Below are 19338 nucleotides of genomic sequence, written 5' to 3'. Positions count from 1 at the left end.
TTTAGTAGCCCCCTCTTTTGTTTTTTTTTTCAAGACATGTTAAATCCCTGTAAATATATTCATCACCTTCCAGCTCTGCCTTTTGGTTTCCTCAACTTTTGATTATTAAAGAAATTGTTCCCATATCTTGGCTGGATGTGAGTCTCTTCACTTTACCTTACTGAGACTTTAGATTCTCCCTTCTGTAACGTGAGTTTCCTGGCCCAGCAGGTACCGAGGCCCTTGAGCCCCAAATAAACACACAGATGCTATATTAATTATAATGCTGTTGGCCGATGGCTTGCGCTTCTTATTGGCTAGCTCTGTCGTAATTATTAACCCATTTCTATTAACCTAAGTATTTCTACGTGGTCTTATCTTACCAGAGAACGTCCTCTCCTCCTGGGCTCACACGACGACTGCTAATCTGCCTACACCTCTCCAATCTTCCTCCTCTCCTCGTCCTACCTGTCATTCTGCTCATTGGCCAAACAGTGCTTTATTCATTATCCAATAAGAGAAACTTATTTACAGAACGACATCTCCCATCACGCTTCTAATTTTTCTTGTGTCTTTGTTCCCTGGAATGAGCAAATATTAGGGTTACATTTCCTGCTTTGGCCACTTAGAAGAGAAAAAGGCTCTTCAGTTCTTGTTATACTACATAATACACACACACACACACACACACACACACACACACGTAATTGGTTTTATGAATTGCTTTTATAAATTATAAGATGGTCTATTTCTTTTCTTTTACTTCCTTTCTCCTTCATTTCTCCATTTTTTGTGATGTGTCATTCTCCCATTTGATTTGATGTAGGCATACATATGCATAAACAGATAGGTGTGTGCATGTATATTCATATTTTCTTGTCCACTGCCAGGTGACATTCCCAGAATGTGTTAGATGGATGACAATCGAATTTGACCCTCAGTGTGGTACTGCACAGTCAGAAGATGTCCTCCGTTTGCTTATTCCTGTCAGAACTATTCAGAACTCAGGATATGGACCAAAACTGACAACTGTTCATGAAAGCCTTAATTCATGGATAGAATTAAAGAAATATTCAGGATCCTCTGGATGGCCCACCATGGTTTTAGTGTTGCCAGGTGAATTTTCTCTTCTCTGTTTTATGGTTAAGACGGATACATGTATGTATATTGATGAGGTGCCATTGAAAGTGTTTGCAGAGAAAATTAGTTGTTACGATAAATCTTTCCGCCAAAAGCCGCTGAGCCCCACCACCACGTGTGTGCTTTATGCCAGCCGCCCGCCGAGTTAGGGCCCAAGTTAATACACAGAGAGACTTTTATTAGGTTGAAAGCTGCTTGGCCAATGACTAGGATTCTCGTCTGTTAGCTCAGTCTTAATTATCATAAATCTATATATTTTGTAAGTCTTATCTTATTGGCGTCCCTCCTTGCCGGTGGATCACATTGCGCTGCTGGTGGAAGGACGGAGGGGAAAAGGGGACACTTCCTGTTTCCTTTGCTTAAATATGAGTCTCCTTGCTAAGTCACTTCCTGCCTGGATCACCACTTCTCTACTACATTTCCCAGAATCCTCTTTGACTCCTAGTCCTGTCTAACTTGTTGTTTCATTGGCCAAACAAATACTTTATTCAATAATCAATAAGATGAGCATACACAGTACATTCCCCATTAATTAGTAAAGACTTATATGTGCTCTAAATTTTTGAAGAGCGATTATTTGAAGATTTTTGAGGGGGGAAAGTGAATACTGAGTCTTCTGTATGGTTGGGACCAAACTACCAAAAAAATGTAACAGTGGGTTTGGTTTTCTATTTTCCCAGTAAATGCTCTTTCCGAATTCAGTCCCTTCCTTTGAAGGTGTGTGTGTGTGTGTGTGTGTGTGTGTGTGTGTGTGTGTGTGTGTGTGTGTCTGTCTGTCTGTCTGTCTGTCTGTCTGTCTGTGTCTGTGTCTGTGTCTGTCTGTCTGTCTGTCTGTCTGTCTGTCTGTCTGTCTACATATGCATGCACGGACTTATTTCTGATACTTTTATACTTTTGTCTTCCTTTAAAAGAAAGTTTTTAAACTTTATAGTCTCCATGGTATTGTAATTTTAACCAGTTAACAATAACTAGTTTTTCAAAAACTTAAAACTATACAAAGAAGCTTTGTCATCTTTCATATAATCTGGCCTTAATAAATTTAGTTTTTCTTTGATTCTAACCCACTTTCGTTGGATTGGTTAAGAGATCAGGAAATGCCAGTTAGCAGGGTAGAAGATTGCTCAATTCAAAACAGAAGACTAGCCTAGGTACTCAGTAATTAATAGATCTTTGAAAAAGATGCCTATATAACTTAAGGGTAGGCTTAAGGAAATGGATTTGATTATAATAAATTTGCAGCCATTCAATAGGGATGGCTCTATTCTTGATAGTGTTGCTTTTAACATGGTTTGTACAAGTAAATAAAGGACTCTAACTATTTTGAAGAGTTTTATATGATAAAATAATGAAATTTTATCAAGTTCTTTCAGATTTTGACTTTACTAACAGAGACTGGTTCCACATACGCACACTTTTTGTTTTTTAAGGAAATGAAGCCCTTTTTTCACTGGAAACTGCTTCAGATTATGTGAAAGATGATAAAGCCTCCTTTTATGGTTTCAAGTGTTTTGCAATTGGATATGAATTTAGCCCTGGACCTGATGAGGTAAGAACAAACTATCTTTCCAGTCTGTTAAGAATAATTGGCTCTTCTAAAGCTTCCTTTGATTGAAGATGTCTTGCAAGCTAGAGATTTCTATTTAAAATGTTGTATAGTTTATTTATGTGTTAACATTTTACTATTCTTCATACATGGAGATAATTGAGTTTATGCAGTGTGGCCCCGTGTAAGCGAAGCGTACTTTGAAGCATAACTATATGCCCCATGCTAAAGTATTTCTGCCTTTAGTAGATAACAAAACATAGCTTCATCACACAGTGACTTAACTTATTCTAGATTTTCTTAAATGTTTTAAATCAAACACTAAAATAAAGCCAAGGTCATAATCTTGCTAAATATGAATGGAAAATGATTTGTAAAGTGAAGGTATAAACCCAAACTTGTAAACCTCTTTCTTAGTTGCCAGCTAAGCATCATTCTTTCTGGTTGCAACTGAAGAGCTTAAGTTTGACTTACAGTGTTTTCGACTTACAATGTTTTCATATCCCATGTTTAAACATTTTTTTTAAGTTGTGAATTTTATGCAATTCTACAGGGAGTTATTCAGCTGGAAAAAGAATTAGCAAATCTCGGTGGAGTCTGTGCAGCAGCTTTGATGAAGAAGGATCTAGCACTTCCTATTGGTGAGTCTAGCTAAATAAGAGGTGCTGCTAAGGGTTCAGAAGGAAATTTAAAATTAAGACATTTATTACAGAGCATCCAAAGATAAACTTTCCATAGAAATTCTCTGACTCCATGTATATATGTGTAATAGCTGTTTGACTCACTGATGTTGTTTAAATGGAAACTTAAGGGTATCCTAAAACCTTTTCATTTACTCAAATTCACATATATGTATATACTCCATATAACTATCATATATACGTTTATACATATATACGTATACTTGCATGTATACCCTCCATATATATGTATATATATACAACACATGTATATATACACATATTTATACTCCATATAACTATCATATATGCACATATACATACATACATACATACATACATACATATATATGTATATATACACACACACACAAACACACACACACACACACGTATACACATATTTATTTTTCACTTGGAAAGTCCATGCAAACCTCCTCATTCCATCTTTTATTTACTTCTCTTTTTCTTTACCTTTGTCAGGACTTTTTAGTCCCTTTCTTGCTCCTTTTCAAGCTTCCAGTTTCCTCAGTCCTACTTAATATTAGTCCCTTTGTGCTTTCCTCTTAATTTATTAATATTTTTATATGAAGAGAATTATTAGCACTATCATTGGAAGAATGTCATTGACTTACACATACACACAAAAACATCACATACAAAAGTAATTTCATAGTGTTGTAAGTATCTATGACTTTGTGTTGGGCTACATTCATAGTTGTATTAGGCCATTTGAAGCATCTGGACCTCAGGTTGAAAATGCTGAATTCTTTACATTGTTTGGTGAGTGGGACTTGATTAATAACATAACAGTTAGAGCTTATATTCATGCCAAAAATTACTGTACATTGTAAAGTCCTAGCTACTGGATTTATCTGGATTTGTAAATCTCTTCAATCTATAATAGCATGATTACAAACACAAACAGTGAATACAAAGGGTTGGGAAGTTGTTAGTGTACTTGAGTAAAACTTTTTAATTTGCAAGGGTTGGGAAGTTGTTAGTGTACTTGAGTAAAACTTTTTAATTTGCATAACAGGTAATGAGTTGGAGGAAGACCTTGAAATTCTTGAAGAGGCTGCATTGCAGGTAATGTTTTAACTTTTGTTCCTTAGTTTAAAAATAATATTTTCACTTGATGATTGTTTTCTTGAACATATGACTCAATGGTTAAGCACTTCATTCTGTGTAACTGGCATTCTAGAGACACATAACTTACGTCTCCTCTGATGAGAGGACCATCTGAACACTTCCTGCCATGTGCTTGGGGAGAAAGAAGAGCTAGGGTATAGTGATTCTCTTCAGAGCTGTGGAAATTTCATTTATATCTGTGTAGCATGAATTCTAATTGTTCTTAATAAAATCTCAGAGTCAGATATTGGGGTTAAAGCTGAAAATCAGAGATGCAGAACAGCCAAGTTACTAAACGAGTTCTCACTTCTGCTAGTGCTCCTCAGCCTGTCCTCAGGCTGCACTCAGAGCCTGAGTGCTCCTCTCCCCACCCAGCCATATCACTCCTGTCTCCACCTCCCTAGTGCTGGGCGTAAAGGTGTGCACCACCACTGCCTGGCCTCCACGGCTGTGGCGAGCTTTGCATTCTGATCTTCAGGCAAGCTTTATTTGTTAGATCACAAACAAAATATCACCACATATCTGGAAAGTCTTTTTACCAGCTTATGATAAAAGGCATTTGACAAAGGACATGTTTCCTTATATGGAGCATTATAGAACATTTGGCTCCCACAGTTGGGAGTCATAAGTTGGTTGCTCTTATTATTTGCTAATATTTTTGTTTGTATAAACATTAAGTAGAACATTTGACAATATAATGGAAATAAATCTATGTTTCAGTAAAAGTGCTGGTTTTGAACCTCTTACTTCAGTCTGTATTGATTTGTTACTTTATATTACTGTGACCATTATATTCTCTTAGGTTATATAGCTAACAGTCACTGATAGGATGGGAGGAGCCTGCTACGCAGTGTTTTCAAATGATAATGTCTACTTATCCTAGGCTAGAGACTTGGCGTAGTAACTGAGTGTCCATATAGACTGTACATTGAGACCATCAGTGATGGACTAATGCTTTGTAGTGAAGCAGCATAGACTAACTCAGTAGTATCCAGACCATAAAATTTCACCAATTTGTAAGACTGTCTAAACACTTTTCCCACAATGACAGTAACTCATAATGATCACGTCATAGCTCAAAATAGAAAGGTTATATTTTTAAAATAAAAAATCCATTTGACTATGTCTCCTTTTTTCAGTTTTACCACTTACCAGAGAATACTGAGTTCAACTTAGGGTGGCACTGATTTAGATTGGGCTCGTATCCTATCCTAGGTAAATGTAGTTATTAGTGTACTTATGTATGTAATTATCTGTATACTTTGTAGTTTATAATCCCTTTAATGTTATTTATTTTTGCAATTAAGCCTTGAAATTAGTGTTGCTTTTTTGTTCATCTTACAGAATCTGAAGTTCACAGAATTTAATGCTCTGTCTAAGGATCTGGTTAGTTGAGAATAAAAGCTGTTGTCTAATTATATTGATTCTAAGAGTTAGTATTTTACATTTATTTCCTGAGATTAATTGATCAAAGGGAATAAAACACTGATTTGTGTTGACTTTTCAAGCATTATTTATAAACTTTTATGTATTTTAGTTCATTTAGGCACCACACAACCCTGTAAATCAGAGATTCTTGTCTCCATTACAGAGAATTGAAGCAAAGCACGTAGAACCACACAACTGGGATGGAATTTTACCACTGATAGCTTGCTGACAAAATGCATTACTTTGACCATTTTGCTGTAGTCATAGGGAGCCATGATTTTCTCTAAAACACTCTTAGATTTTAAAAAGCTACCAAGTGTGTGTATGTATATGTGTATAGATTAGTGTTTAATAATAAGTCTTTGTATTTTAGGGAACAGAAATAATAGTTTAACAAACATATAATAGATGGCATATATCATGACTCATTTAAATTTAAAATGACTTTCAAGAAGGTCATACATTATCATTTCATAGAATATGGTGCTATATAAAGTAGCACTTAGACCGGATACTATTTAAAGGTAAACTAGACTTGGTATGTAGTTGGTGTGTGTATATACAGTTTTCTGGCTCTCCAACATTGTAATGGGTGTTTTATGCATATTACTTAACTTAAATTTGATAGTTACCACTTAATAGATGTGTGGTTTGAACACCAGTTCATAACGGTAACTTGTTATATAACTTATATAGCTTATCTAGAACTAGGGTTTTTGCTAAAGTCTGTTTGACTCAAAACAAAATAAAACAACCAAACAGTTTTGAGGTTGCATAGTTGGTGGAATGCAAAGGTGACTTTTAAATAAATAAAATTTTCTGGAGTCTCAACATTTCCAGCAAATCTTCAAAATGAAAAGGATTTTAGTTATCAGATGGGTGAAAACTAAAATTTCATTTTTTTCTTTCTATTTTCCTTAACTGTCATAAGACTTAGATTCATGAGTCATATGTGCAGCCCAGTCGTAAAGACTTTGGTACTGAGGTCGCCTCCCCATGCAGTAACACAGCTTACTTAAGATTGTTGTCAGTCATGGGAACTGAAAACGAGAGATGCCCACCACTGCCTGCAGGAGCACTGCTCCTGCCAAATGTGCTTGCAACACAGCGTGGAGGAGAGGTGTCATGTCGTCTAGCGTAGAGATTTTACAGTCACAGATTTTTGAGGACGATAGGTAACTGGTACTATTGCTGAGAACAGAATTTCCCTGTTATGATTTCTACTAAAGACAGTAAGACTGGAGCATGGAAGGGAATGATTTTCCTCAATAAGGCATACCAAAAATGTGTGCATTGTTGAAACCTTCATGGAAAGTTTTATATTTTAATATATTTGCCATGTATAGTATCACACATCTGTATACCCTGCACCTAGGAGGCTGAGACAAGAGAATCCCATCTTCAAGGCTAGCCTGAACTATATAGGGAAGCCTTTTTATAAATAAATAACAAATAAGAAAGATACAAAGATACTCCTTTTTTCCCAATAGGTGTGCAAAACTCACTCTGGTATTCTTGGAAAGGGTTTGGCTCTTTCTCATTCACCAACAATCTTAGAAGCACTTGAAGGGAATTTACCGCTTCAAATCCAAAGCAACGAGCAGTCCTTTCTGGATGATTTCATCGCTTGTGTCCCAGGGTCAAGTGGTGGAAGGCTCGCAAGGTACTTTTACTATTACAATTAATTTCATTTAAATATTCATCTCCGAGGATGAATTCAAGCAGGAAATGGCCATTTTGATGTTAAAATAATCCCGTCTATAATCTAGATTATGTGTTTTGAACTTGAAGACATAAAAGGTGATAATATTTTAAAATATATGGCAGTCAGTAATTTACTTTTTTTTACCAGTTTTTTCTGGTTTTGGTATTTAGGGATTTTTTTGGGGGGGGGTTGTTTGTTTTTGTTTGTTTTTGCTTTTTTGAGACAGGGTTTCCCTGTGTAGCTTTGTAGACCAGGGTGGCCTTGAATTCATAGAGAATCGCCTGTCTCTGCCTCATGGGTGCTGGGACTAAAAACGTGCGCTGCCACCACCCCACTTCCACCCCCACCCCCCTGCACCATTTTTGCTGTTTGGGGATGAAAATAAAATATATTACCTTGTGTTCATTTAATAATAAAAAATAAAATAAAAAATCTAATCTCTTTCTGGTTTTAATTTTTAAGTTAAGAGCTTATACTTTAGTGTTTAAAGCCAAAATGTTGACCAAGAGGGAATATAGCAAATTTTTAGTCATCCTCACTTTTATATTTGCAGACACTTAAATATAATTCATAATAGAATTACTTCTTACTCATCTCATAAGATCAGTCAAATGTAAATTGTGAAATGGATTCAGGAATGGGTGGCTCCAACAATCAGAAATGGACAAGTTTTAAAAGAAAGTGGCCATATTAAAGAAGCTCATGAGAAGTTATGTTTAAAAAAGGAATGTCAGTATACTAGCTGCCCCAGGCAAGGTGGATAATATTTCTGTATTTGATTTCATAAGGAAACTGTTCTTTTCCAGTTGATAGTAGAAAGCTGATCTCCCTCACTACATCATATTAGCTGTAACTTAGATATTTTGATATTGTATAATAAAATTTCAGTATTTTCTGACTTTAAAATTATTTCATAGTATATGTAACATCAGAAACTTCATGCATTCTTTGTGTATGTCTAATGGATTTTTATTAATTGCTTCCCAGGAAAATAATTTTACCTGTCACTGAATCAAAAATGAAGATACTGGTTTAGCATTTTATTCAATATGAGCTTAGTTTATTTGACTTAATTTCATGTTCTCATGCTTTTAACTCTTTTAGATGGCTTCAGCCAGATTCCTATGCTGATCCTCAGAAAACATCATTGATCCTGAATAAGGATGACATTCGTTGTGGCTGGCCCACCACCATAACTGTTCAAACAAAAGACCAGTATGGAGATGTGGTTCATGTTCCCAACATGAAGGTAATTCTGTGTGAATTAGGAAATGTCTGCACATGGCGTAACTGACAAGGGTTTCAGAATGGTGATTCTGTGTGAATTAGGAAATGTCTGCACATGGAGTGACTGATAAGGGTTTCAGAATGGTGGTTTACAGGGTTCACTTGCTCTTCTCTCTTTGTCTATGAAGAACACTGAGGAATTGCTTAGGAGATTGTTTATACATTAATTAGTTCCTGGTTATGTGCTATAATGACTGCAAAGAAGATAGTTCAAGTTGTCCTATTGGAAGAGTTGTATAGAAGGAAGGTCTCTAGGAAAGCAGGACTGAATGGGTGAATGAAAAGACTCATACATTCTGCACTTGACTGAATTCCCATTTTAAAGATAATATTTGATAGCTTAAACTTAATATTGATGGACAAATTAAAAATATATAATATTTAGATTATAAAATAATGACTAATACAAATGTATATACTAGTGAAATAAAATTTATATGTTTGCATAAGACATCAGTTGATAAGGATATTTATATTGTATTGAATGAAATTAGTGATACAAACTTTGCTGTTTTAAACCTTTTATGTGTTTCCAAGAATTTAAACTAAATGTAGATTTGTGTAGGTGGGCTCTAGTCCTTTTCCCTTCCGAAGCTGAATTATGGGGTAATTTGGATTTTGAAGGGTCAGAGTGGATTAAGATACATAATACATAATCTGCTTTTGTTGACAGAGCACTGATTTTTCTGCATCACTTTAATAATGCTCCCTCAGCTTCTTTATACCTTCTTTGGTGAGCAAGACACATCCCAATGTAGTGATGATGGGGAATGTCCTTCTGTATGCTGTGAATATGTGTTTCTCTTATTGTTGATGAATAAAGCTGTTTCAGCCGATGGACAGGCAGGAAGGATAGGCGGGGCTGCTGTACTAGGAGAAGGCTGGGAAAAGGAAGGTCGAGAGTGAGTCTTGAGGGAGAGGCTGTGTATCCACTGGGAAGGTAGGACACCTGGGCATTTTCTGGTAAGATAAGGCCATGTGGGGATGTACAGATTAATAGAAATGGATTAATAATCAAGAGAGCTAGCCAGTAAGAAGCCTGAACAATAGGCCAAGCAGTTTGTAGTTAATATAAGCCTCTGTGTCTTTATTTGGAACTAAATGGTTTTGGGGCCTGGCAAGACAGAAACATCTGTCTACATTATCTTTTACCTGTCTTAGTAAAAAATGATTAAGACTCATTGTTCATGCCTGTTAAAACCAAAAACCTAAACTTGTATAAAAGTATCTGACTCTGATACTAAGTAGAAGTCAGCATTAAACAGTGCCTTAAAACTCTCTGATCCCAGCTCACAGTAACAATCTGTGTCGTGACCCAAACATGGAAGCAAAAAGATACACAGTGACGTACTTACAGTGTGGTAGGTAGCATACATATACCTTCACCATGATAGCTTATGTATTGTCTCATCTTTGTTGTTTGAGACAAAACATTTGCAACTTAACACTATTTAAAGCTCAAACAAAAAAATAAAATAAAATAAAGCTCAGACAAAAAAGCAAGTGGTTTCAAATTTTAAGACGTTTTATTACAAATATACTTCTGTAAGTATACCTGTGCCTCATTGGCCAGCCAGCCTGGTATATTTGAGGAGCTTCAGGACCCTGAGAAATACCCATCCCCTCTTTAACCCTGTCCCCCACGTTGGCTGGCACCTGAGAAATGGAACCAGAGGGAGCTTATCCCCACCTCCCCACACACGCTAGGTGGGGTGACTCATGTTTTAGGATTGCCTGGTCTTGGCAGTCTCAAAAGTAACACCCATAATGTGGTATGCTACTCATACGTGTTAAAATTTGTGGTTTCCTGTAATTCAAATGCTCTTTTTTATCAGTATACAAATAAGCAAGCAAAAGCAGAAGAAAACCTTGTTGGCAAGTGTTGTTTTTCTTTGCCTCATGCCACCAAACTACACTCCCAGACTTTTCTACATGTTTATCGAGAGTTGCTAACAATAGTCCATATTTTCAGTATTTTAATATGCCTTTCAAAATCTGTTTTCCTGTGTGGAAAGTAAGTAGATGAAGGCCATTCACATTTTATCATTGTAGAAACTGAGTTACAAAGTTTAGATTCTTCAAATCACTAGCTTAAATTATTAACCGTGCTACCTAATTATGCTTTTCTTGCCCTACATAAACAGATATCCTTAGATTCTGGTATATTTTAAACCATCAATTCTAAAGGCTGCCATTAATGAGTGTATTTTCCTTTGTAGACTATTTGAATTATCTGATAAAACAATATTACTTCTTGAGAGAACTCAAAATAGATTCTTTCCCAGTGTCATACTAATGATAGATTTAATTTTTATGTTTTGAAGTCTTGATTATTTGTTCTAAAATGATGATACCTCTGTTTACACTGTTAATGTGTAAGACAGAGGTGAGGTCTGCCTGGAAATGGAAATGACCAAGGTTATTAACAAAACTTGTATCACTGACTTTGTAATTGTGATTTTTTTTTTTTGGTGTGTCAAGGATAATTATATGTATTTGGTTTTTATATTATTGTGGATAGGTGGAAGTGAAAGCTGTACCTGTTTCTCAGAAGAAGACATCTTTACAGCAAGAGCAAGTAAAGAAATCTCAAAGGATTCCTGGGAGTCCTTCAGTAGCACCAACACCTTCCAACACCGACATGACTTTTGGTGGGTTGGCGTCACCAAAGCTGGATGTTTCCTATGAACCAATGATAGTAAAGGAGGCACGATACATTGCCATAACAATGATGAAGGTAATCTGTCTTTGCTTACCAGAAATATTTATCTTTCACCATTGGCTTATTTAACATCTCAATTACTCAAAGTCTAGAGCATTGCTGGTAGATGTCAAACTTGCAGCATCTTTTAAAATGCTGTTCCTTCGCCTGGGGAGGCTTTGCATCAGTTTCTGTCAGATGTTGAGAGACTATTCCCATTACAGAACAAGTTGAGATGACTTAAAGCTGGGTGTCATTCTCTGAAGTGTTTGTCTGCCAGAACACATATCTTCAGGACTTCAGGGTTTACTTAGGTCTCTTAGGTTTACTTAGGAGTTTTTACAGCTCTCTTGTTAGTATGTCTCCAGGTTTTTTAGTTTATAATATCTTTTGGATGGATTTAAATAAAAAAAACTGTTCAGCTTAAGAGACAGAGTTACTAAACCTTGTCAGCCTGATGAATTTGGGCATTTTGGTATTTTCAGAAAGCAGTGTCTGGATTCAGGTGGCTAAAATGCGTGATTGTGTTGGTGGTTTATAAAGACTGTAGTATCTAACAGTATAGTTAGGAAGATGGCTGAATACAAAGCATAGCTGACTTAAGTCACACGGGAAGACTGTTGACTTAGACAAGTGAGTTATCAGTCAGAATCTACCTAAGAGATAATGAAGATGTGTCAGCACAATGTGGTCTGTGTGTCTATTAATAAATTATATGTGTGTGGTTGACAGTTGTGGAGTAAAAATAGAGAGGTTGGACAGAGTCTGGAACACTGGTTCCCAGATATTGAATACTGTAGAAACTCAGGAAAATCAACCTTAAGTTACATTTAACTAATATATAATCTATGGACACATAAAAACAGCCAGATAATTTCTGATTTGGTTTTATGCTAAAGAAAAGAGGGGGAAAGAAAGATGGCTTTGTAAGTGGTGTGTTTTTCTTCATAAATACTGAGGAAGCTAGAAGAATATGAGGAGTTGAAGATCTTTAACTATGAAAATAATGATTAATTTGGTAATATTGCAAGTATACAAATATATCAAGAATAATGTGCTAAGTTTATTGTACATTCTGTCCATTTTTGTCTTTACATTTTGCCATAATAGGTTCAGATCTTCTTTTTGCTATCTTTATAAGACTAACACATTACTCCTGTACTAATAAGGTTCCTGCCAGCTTATAAAAAAGAATACTTTTAAACTGGGTGGCGGTGGCTTATGCTTTTAATCCCAACACTCCAGAGGCAGAGACAGGTGGATCTTTGTGAGTTCAAGACCAGCCTAAACCAAAAAAAAAAAAAATTCACAATCCATTCCCAGCCCCATTCCACACCTTTCTTAGAGAATATCCTTTAGTAAATGTAAAATTAGCCATAAATAATACATGAATTTATTTTGTAACCCAAAGTTTTGTAGTGTGATATTATATTTTACATGTTCTTCTGTGATATTTGTTCATTAACCGTTTGAAGTACATACCTGTGTACTGTTCTATAATTTGTCCATTTTCCTATTGCTGGACATTTAATTATAAACTGTTTTTTCTCATTTTGTGCATTATCAAGAGTTTCTCTAAAACATATCTCTAGTAACTTAATTGCTGGGTTGTAGAAAAAAGCATGTCTAAAACTGTGTTAAACATTACCAAATTTATCTTCCTGCTGCCAGCAACTGTGCTCATCAGCACTTAGTTTTTATTGGACTTTAGTTGTGACTGTTCTATGAATATTTGTTCCTTTAATTTGCATTTTCTTGTCTTCCATTTTAGTTGAATAACTTCTCCATCATTCATTGATGCTTACATTTATTCTTCAGTACGTTGGCTTTACTCAGTTTTCTACTGTTTTCGCCATATGGATTGGCTTGGCCCATATGTCTTGAGGCTGCGTATCCTACTTAAGTTACAAAGTTTAAACACTTTCTTCTTTCATGTGAAGACTTTTCCCTCTAATGCCTTTGTTTTGGAGATATTTAAAAATTTAATAAATCTGAAAGGTTTCTATTTTTGCATCTTTTTAAGCTAAATTTCCATTGCTATGACAAAATGCCTGAAAAACAATTTAAAGAAATAAGGGTTTATTCAGCTTACACCTTGAGAGGCTACATTCCACCATCATGGGGCAGCATGGTTGCAGGCACCGGAGGCAGACTGGACAAAAAGCAAAGAGAGAGATAAACACTACTGCTTATCTCACTTTCTCCTTTTTATAAAGTTCAACACTTGTAATTTCTTTTCCTGTCTCAATTAACCCAATCTAAAAAATTCTTCACAGACATAGCCATACATTTGTCTCTTTAGTGACTCTAGACTAATCCTGTCAAGTTGACAGTATTAACAATCATATAAATTTTTTAGTTTATTTTTGTTTTTTCATTTAGATCTCTAGCACATCTGGGATTCATTTTCCAGGTGGTCTTGCCATTTTTATTTCTTTCTTGTGTGGATGGACAGTGTTCTCAGTTCATTTATTGGATATTTTAGCATTGCACTAAATGGAAATGTCTATTGTAAGGTTACCAATGTTCCTTGTCTCTTTCTTAAAGGTATATGAGAACTACTCGTTTGAAGAACTGCGTTTTGCATCACCGACTCCTAAAAGGTAAGAATTGTTTTCTCAAAGTGTTGTGTAGACAGAAGTTCCTGTCCTGCCCAGTTCTTTTCTCAGTATGGCATTCTCGTCTTGCTTTTTCTGTGTCTGGCTGACGACTACATCTCTGCCTTTCCTCTTCCTAGAATTCTTGTCTGGTAGCCCCACCTATGCTTTCTGCCTGGCTACTTACTGGTCAATCAGTGTTTTATTAAACCAACATGAGTGGCAAATCTTTACAGTGAAAGAGAATTATCCCACATCAGTGTTATGAAAACTAAAACTTAACCATCCAAACTCAAGTCATCAAAACTCCCATCCTCATTTTTTGTTGATCTTCAAATCTCTTTACTAATTTTTAAGTCCGTATGTGCAACTACCCTGTTTTGTGTTTTGTGTGAAAAAGAGGTTCCTGGAAGTCACCCATCAACTCTAGCCCGTACCATTCCACCCCCTCCCCACTGAAGATCCCTGAGCCTGGTGAGAGGTATGGTAAACAGCCCATTTCAAGCTGACCACTACATAGTCCCCTGTTCTCTGCATGTTTACCAGCTGTGACTCTGTGTTAATTGTCATCTGCTGTGAGAAGCTTCTTGGATGAGGACTGAGATCTATGGGTATATCTATATTTAATCAGTAGTCATTTCAATACCATGTCCATTTACCAGAATAATAGCAGTAGTAGGTTCTCCTGTATGCCTTATGACCTCTCTAGCCACAGGTGTTTGGCCCCCATTAATGGTGCTAGGTCTGGTTTTCATATTGTGGAGCAAGAGTTAACTCCAACCAGAAATGGGTTAATCCATGATGTGTGTATTCCTGTTGCACCAATGGGCCTGGCTTGTTGTGCGGGTCATGACTGTAGCTCCCAGGGTTCTCAGCTGGGTGATGTTGATGAACGCACCTTCCAGTACTGAAATCGGTCAGTAGGGATGAAGCCTGCAGCTCAGTTACTGTCTTGATGTCTCTGTGTTTTAGAACTCAGATAGGAAATGCCCTCAAAATAAAGTCTTACGATTAAGTTCTGGAGGGTAACCAAGAGCAATGACACCCCACTGGCCAATAACTCAACAAGAGATAGTGCTTAGGAAACCAATAAGGGCCCTTGGAGGCGTGATGGGGAGGGGGGCAGGTGGCCGAAGAGAAGGAACAATGAATACACTAGCATAAAGCAGAAAGGGAATAATGGAACAGGAGGGTTCAGTGGGCTAGAGAATGGGAGAGCAGGGTAGAAGATGTAATATGGGAAGGGATAATAGCAAACACTGAAGACTTTAAAAAAGCCTTGTGAGGAGCTACTGCTGTAGACGCTTCCTATATGTGTATGTGTGTACCTGCACATGGATGTACCTCATCCAAGAGGCTTTTCACAGCAGATAGCAACTAACACAGACTCACAGCACGTGAACCTGTAGCGAACACGAGATTATGTAGTGACCAGCCCCCAATGGGTTGTTGATCACACCCCTCACCACAGAAGAGTCAGTAGCAGTAAGTTGTTAGACGAGAAGTAGACATGAAACGGGCAAGAGCAGCAGTCACAGGTAAGTGTCCATATCAGGGAGAAGAGATAAAAGACTTGGTTAGAGAGGAATAAGGATTACGATGGAGAATTGTACAGTTTTTGATGATAATAGGAAGGGCCTAGTAGAGTAAGAGAAATAAATGATATATGGGAGAAATGAGGGGAGCAGGTTCACAAGTCAAATGGAAAACTGGCTTTGGATAAGAGCCACACTATTCCGTGCATTTCAACGGGAGAGAAAGGGAGGCAAGGTAGGTTAGCAATCGGATGGCTTTGTGGAGATTATAGCTGATTGCTTCTATTTTCTCAGAAGGGAAAAGTGAAACCCTAACCAGCTGAGAGAAGAAAAGAAAGTGTTGGGGCTTTAAGGTGAAAAGGAGTGAAATCAATTGCTTGTTTGTAAGTTGGGGAGCATGCTGTGACAGCTGTAGCATTGCCAGGCAGTGTGATAAGACTGACACAAATTTGCTGAGAAAGCAGTTGATCTTAACTGCATAATCAAAAGTAAATTTCTTGATGTCCATCTGTTTTTTGTTTATTTTGCTTTTGTCAGGCCTAGTGAAAACATGCTGATTCGGGTCAATAATGATGGGACTTACTGTGCAAACTGGACTCCAGGAGCTATCGGGCTCTACACCATTCATGTTACTATTGATGGCATTGAAATCGGTAAGTGTAATTTTAAATAATTCATCGCTGCAAAGAACTAGTGTCAAAGTTATCCTTGTGTTGTTTACTTTTTTGTGCCGTAGGCCAAAGTGACTTTACTTATCAACCAGTGAGGGCAAGGCATGTTCACAGTGCACAGAAGGACGTCCCACAGCAGTGTGGCCTGAGAACCTCTTCTCTTAACTACTGTATTGTAGCTCACTGCTGTCCGGCTCTGCTGGCTATCAGTCACAGAGCTTAGCACTGCAGGTGATGAATGGTGTTCTGACAGACTGCTCTTGGATAGCACTTGTCACAAAAGGGGTTCTTATTCTTATTTTGAACTTGTTCAGGATCATTCCATGTGTTCCAGATAAATCATGGGAGACTCCCTTTCACCCTGAACCCTGAGGGAGCCACCTGCTCTTTTGCTGCCTCAAGACCTTATTCTTGACTTTTTCTCATTTCTCACATCAGGTGTCAATGACCTTTAAAATGGAAAACAGAATTCAGATATTTATCTTAAGTGTTTAAAATAGTCTATGATGTGGGGCTGGAGAGATGGCTTAGCAGTTAAGTGCACTGAATGTTCTTCCAGAGGACTCAGTTGCATTTCCCAGCACCCACGTGGTGTCTCATAACCACCTGTAACTCCAGTCCCCAGGGATGTGATGCCTTCTTGTGGCCCCTGCAGCCACCAGGCATGAATGTGATGAACAGACATACATGGTGGCAAAACACCCATTTACATCACATAAAAAAGTAAAAGAGTCTATGATATGGTTAGACTTCACAGTCCCCCTGCCTTTGTAGTCAAATATCATAATTACACTACTTTTCTTATAGATGCTGGCCTTGAAGTCAAAGTAAAAGATCCACCGAAAGGGATGATCCCACCAGGAACTCAGCTGGTCAAGCCAAAGGCTGAACCTCAGCCAAATAAGGTTAGGAAAGGAAATCAAACATGGGATTGTCAAAGGTTTTCAAATTTTTCATTGACACCTCATAGTAACCCTGAAGTAGGTAATCTTTTACTTGATTTATTTTAGTATTTGAATTTTCTGTATCCCTACATCAGTTTGAAGAGTAGTTCCTAAGATTTTTAATGATTTCAAATTGTACAACTTTACTCTTTAGTTTCTTTGTGTATTCTATAATAGTTTATGAGTGTTATGTACTTTCTGGTATTAAAAATGTGCTATTAACAGAAAGTCTACTGAAATTACATGTGAGTTTTCAAGGTTAAAATGTTCTCTACCACTAAAAGAAATGTTAATTTCTTTATATCTAAAATAGCTAAAGGAATTTGAGTAAACTTAAAGTGAAAACAATGGTAATGGAATTTATATCATACTCTTCTAATAATTCACCATTGATATTTTTGCTATAGGTCATCAGTACTTAAAGTTGGAAATCATGAATACATTAATAACTTTGGTATCTAGTATTCTTTAGTCGTTAGAAATATACTTTTATTGCTGTTATAAATAACTGACAATTATTTGCAGAAGGAAAACAACTACAGACGATTAGGAAGAAACTTTTGGGGATTGTAGTTCTTTTAGGCCTGTTGGTTTTGTTATTTGCTACTTAGCAGATAGACAGTCTGTGTTTTCTCTATCACTGCCATTTCTTTTCCCTTCTCAGATTCGAAAATTTGTGGCCAAAGACAGTGCTGGTCTCCGCATCCGTAGCCATCCTTCACTTCAGAGTGAGCAGATTGGCATAGTAAAAGTCAATGGAACTATCACTTTTATTGATGAGGTAATTCATAAATAAGTATTAGTAATTCATTTTGGACACTTTTTGTAATGTTTACACAATAACAAGGAAACTGCTTTAATATTATTGGTTTCTAAACAGTTTTGGAACCTTTTTATCTTATCTTTTATCAGTTCTTTAAAAATTTTATTTTACACAGTATTTTGATCATATTCATTCCCTCCCCAACTCCTCCCAGATAACATCACCTCTTCCCAACCTACTCAACTTTGTGTCTTCTATTTATTTTTTATTATTATTTTATCATTTTATGTGAATGGATGTTTTACCTGGATGCATGTCTGTGTACCACACGTGTTCCTGGTGGCAGTACAGGCCTAGTACCTGTGGAAGCATCAGTTGCCCTGGAACTGAAGCTGGAGATGGCTGTGTGACACCAAGTGGGTGCTGGGAATCAAACCAGGGTCCTCTGTGAGAACAGCCAGTACTCTTTACTAAAGAGCCATCTCTCCAGGCCTTATTTTTGTTTGTTTTGTTTTGTTTTGTTTTGTTTGTTTCAGTCGATCAAGTCCATGTTGTGCTGTCCATAAACTCTTGGATGGTTGTCTTTACTGGAAAGGTCAGCCTATGGGGGCTGCACCCTTAAAGACAACTGACTCTCCCTGCCAGAAACTGTCAGTTGCCTATAGCTCCTTAGATAGGGTGGGGGACCTTTCTCCATGCCAGGATTTTGTCCGGCTTGAGCTTGTGCAGGTCTCATGGATGCTTTGTCAACTACTATGTTTTACATGTGTGCAGCTGTACTTCTGTGGCCAGAAAACAGTTTCCTTGTCATCATCACTTCTGGTTCTTACCATCTTTCCTCCCCATTTTCTTAAATGATTCCTGAGACTTGGGAGGGGTGGATGTGCTAAGAGATGTTGCATTTAAGTCTGTGCAGTCTCTTACTGTCTGCATCTTTAACAGTTGAGGTTGCTGCTAATCATGTGCTGCTAAAAAGAGGTTTCTGAGGAGGGTGGGTTGCTTGGCGTGTAGCTGTCAGTTTAACTCTGTGTCCATCCGGCAGGGAAATAGTGGTGCGCTGTCCCCTAGGGCCTGCGACCTGTCTAGACACAGGTCCCTGGCTTAGACAGTGGAGCCATAGGGAGGTAAGATTGGTGGTTCTTCTCTTATCTGGTAATGTGCATGGTGCCTTCCAACACTACAAGAGCTAGCCAACAGGGATGAAGCTTCCTGAGTACCAGTTTGATATCTCTGC

At 37.2% G+C, this 19338-nt stretch overlaps 1 protein-coding gene across 1 annotated transcript in view; it reads left to right on the top strand.

The window, feature by feature from the left end:
• Positions 1-19338, top strand: part of Mycbp2 (MYC binding protein 2) — a 209237-nt gene that overhangs the window by 121073 nt on the left and 68826 nt on the right. The window contains 11 exon segments of the mRNA XM_027393984.2: positions 870-1095; positions 2547-2665; positions 3216-3303; positions 4382-4431; positions 7392-7564; positions 8711-8855; positions 11415-11630; positions 14142-14197; positions 16264-16379; positions 17205-17302; positions 18006-18122. Of these exon segments, the coding sequence (XP_027249785.2) occupies positions 870-1095; positions 2547-2665; positions 3216-3303; positions 4382-4431; positions 7392-7564; positions 8711-8855; positions 11415-11630; positions 14142-14197; positions 16264-16379; positions 17205-17302; positions 18006-18122 (1404 nt within the window).

This window comes from Cricetulus griseus (assembly GCF_003668045.3).
Source record: "Cricetulus griseus strain 17A/GY chromosome 1 unlocalized genomic scaffold, alternate assembly CriGri-PICRH-1.0 chr1_1, whole genome shotgun sequence".
Lineage (NCBI taxonomy): Eukaryota > Metazoa > Chordata > Mammalia > Rodentia > Cricetidae > Cricetulus > Cricetulus griseus.
This window is presented reverse-complemented; position numbering and strand designations above follow the sequence as displayed.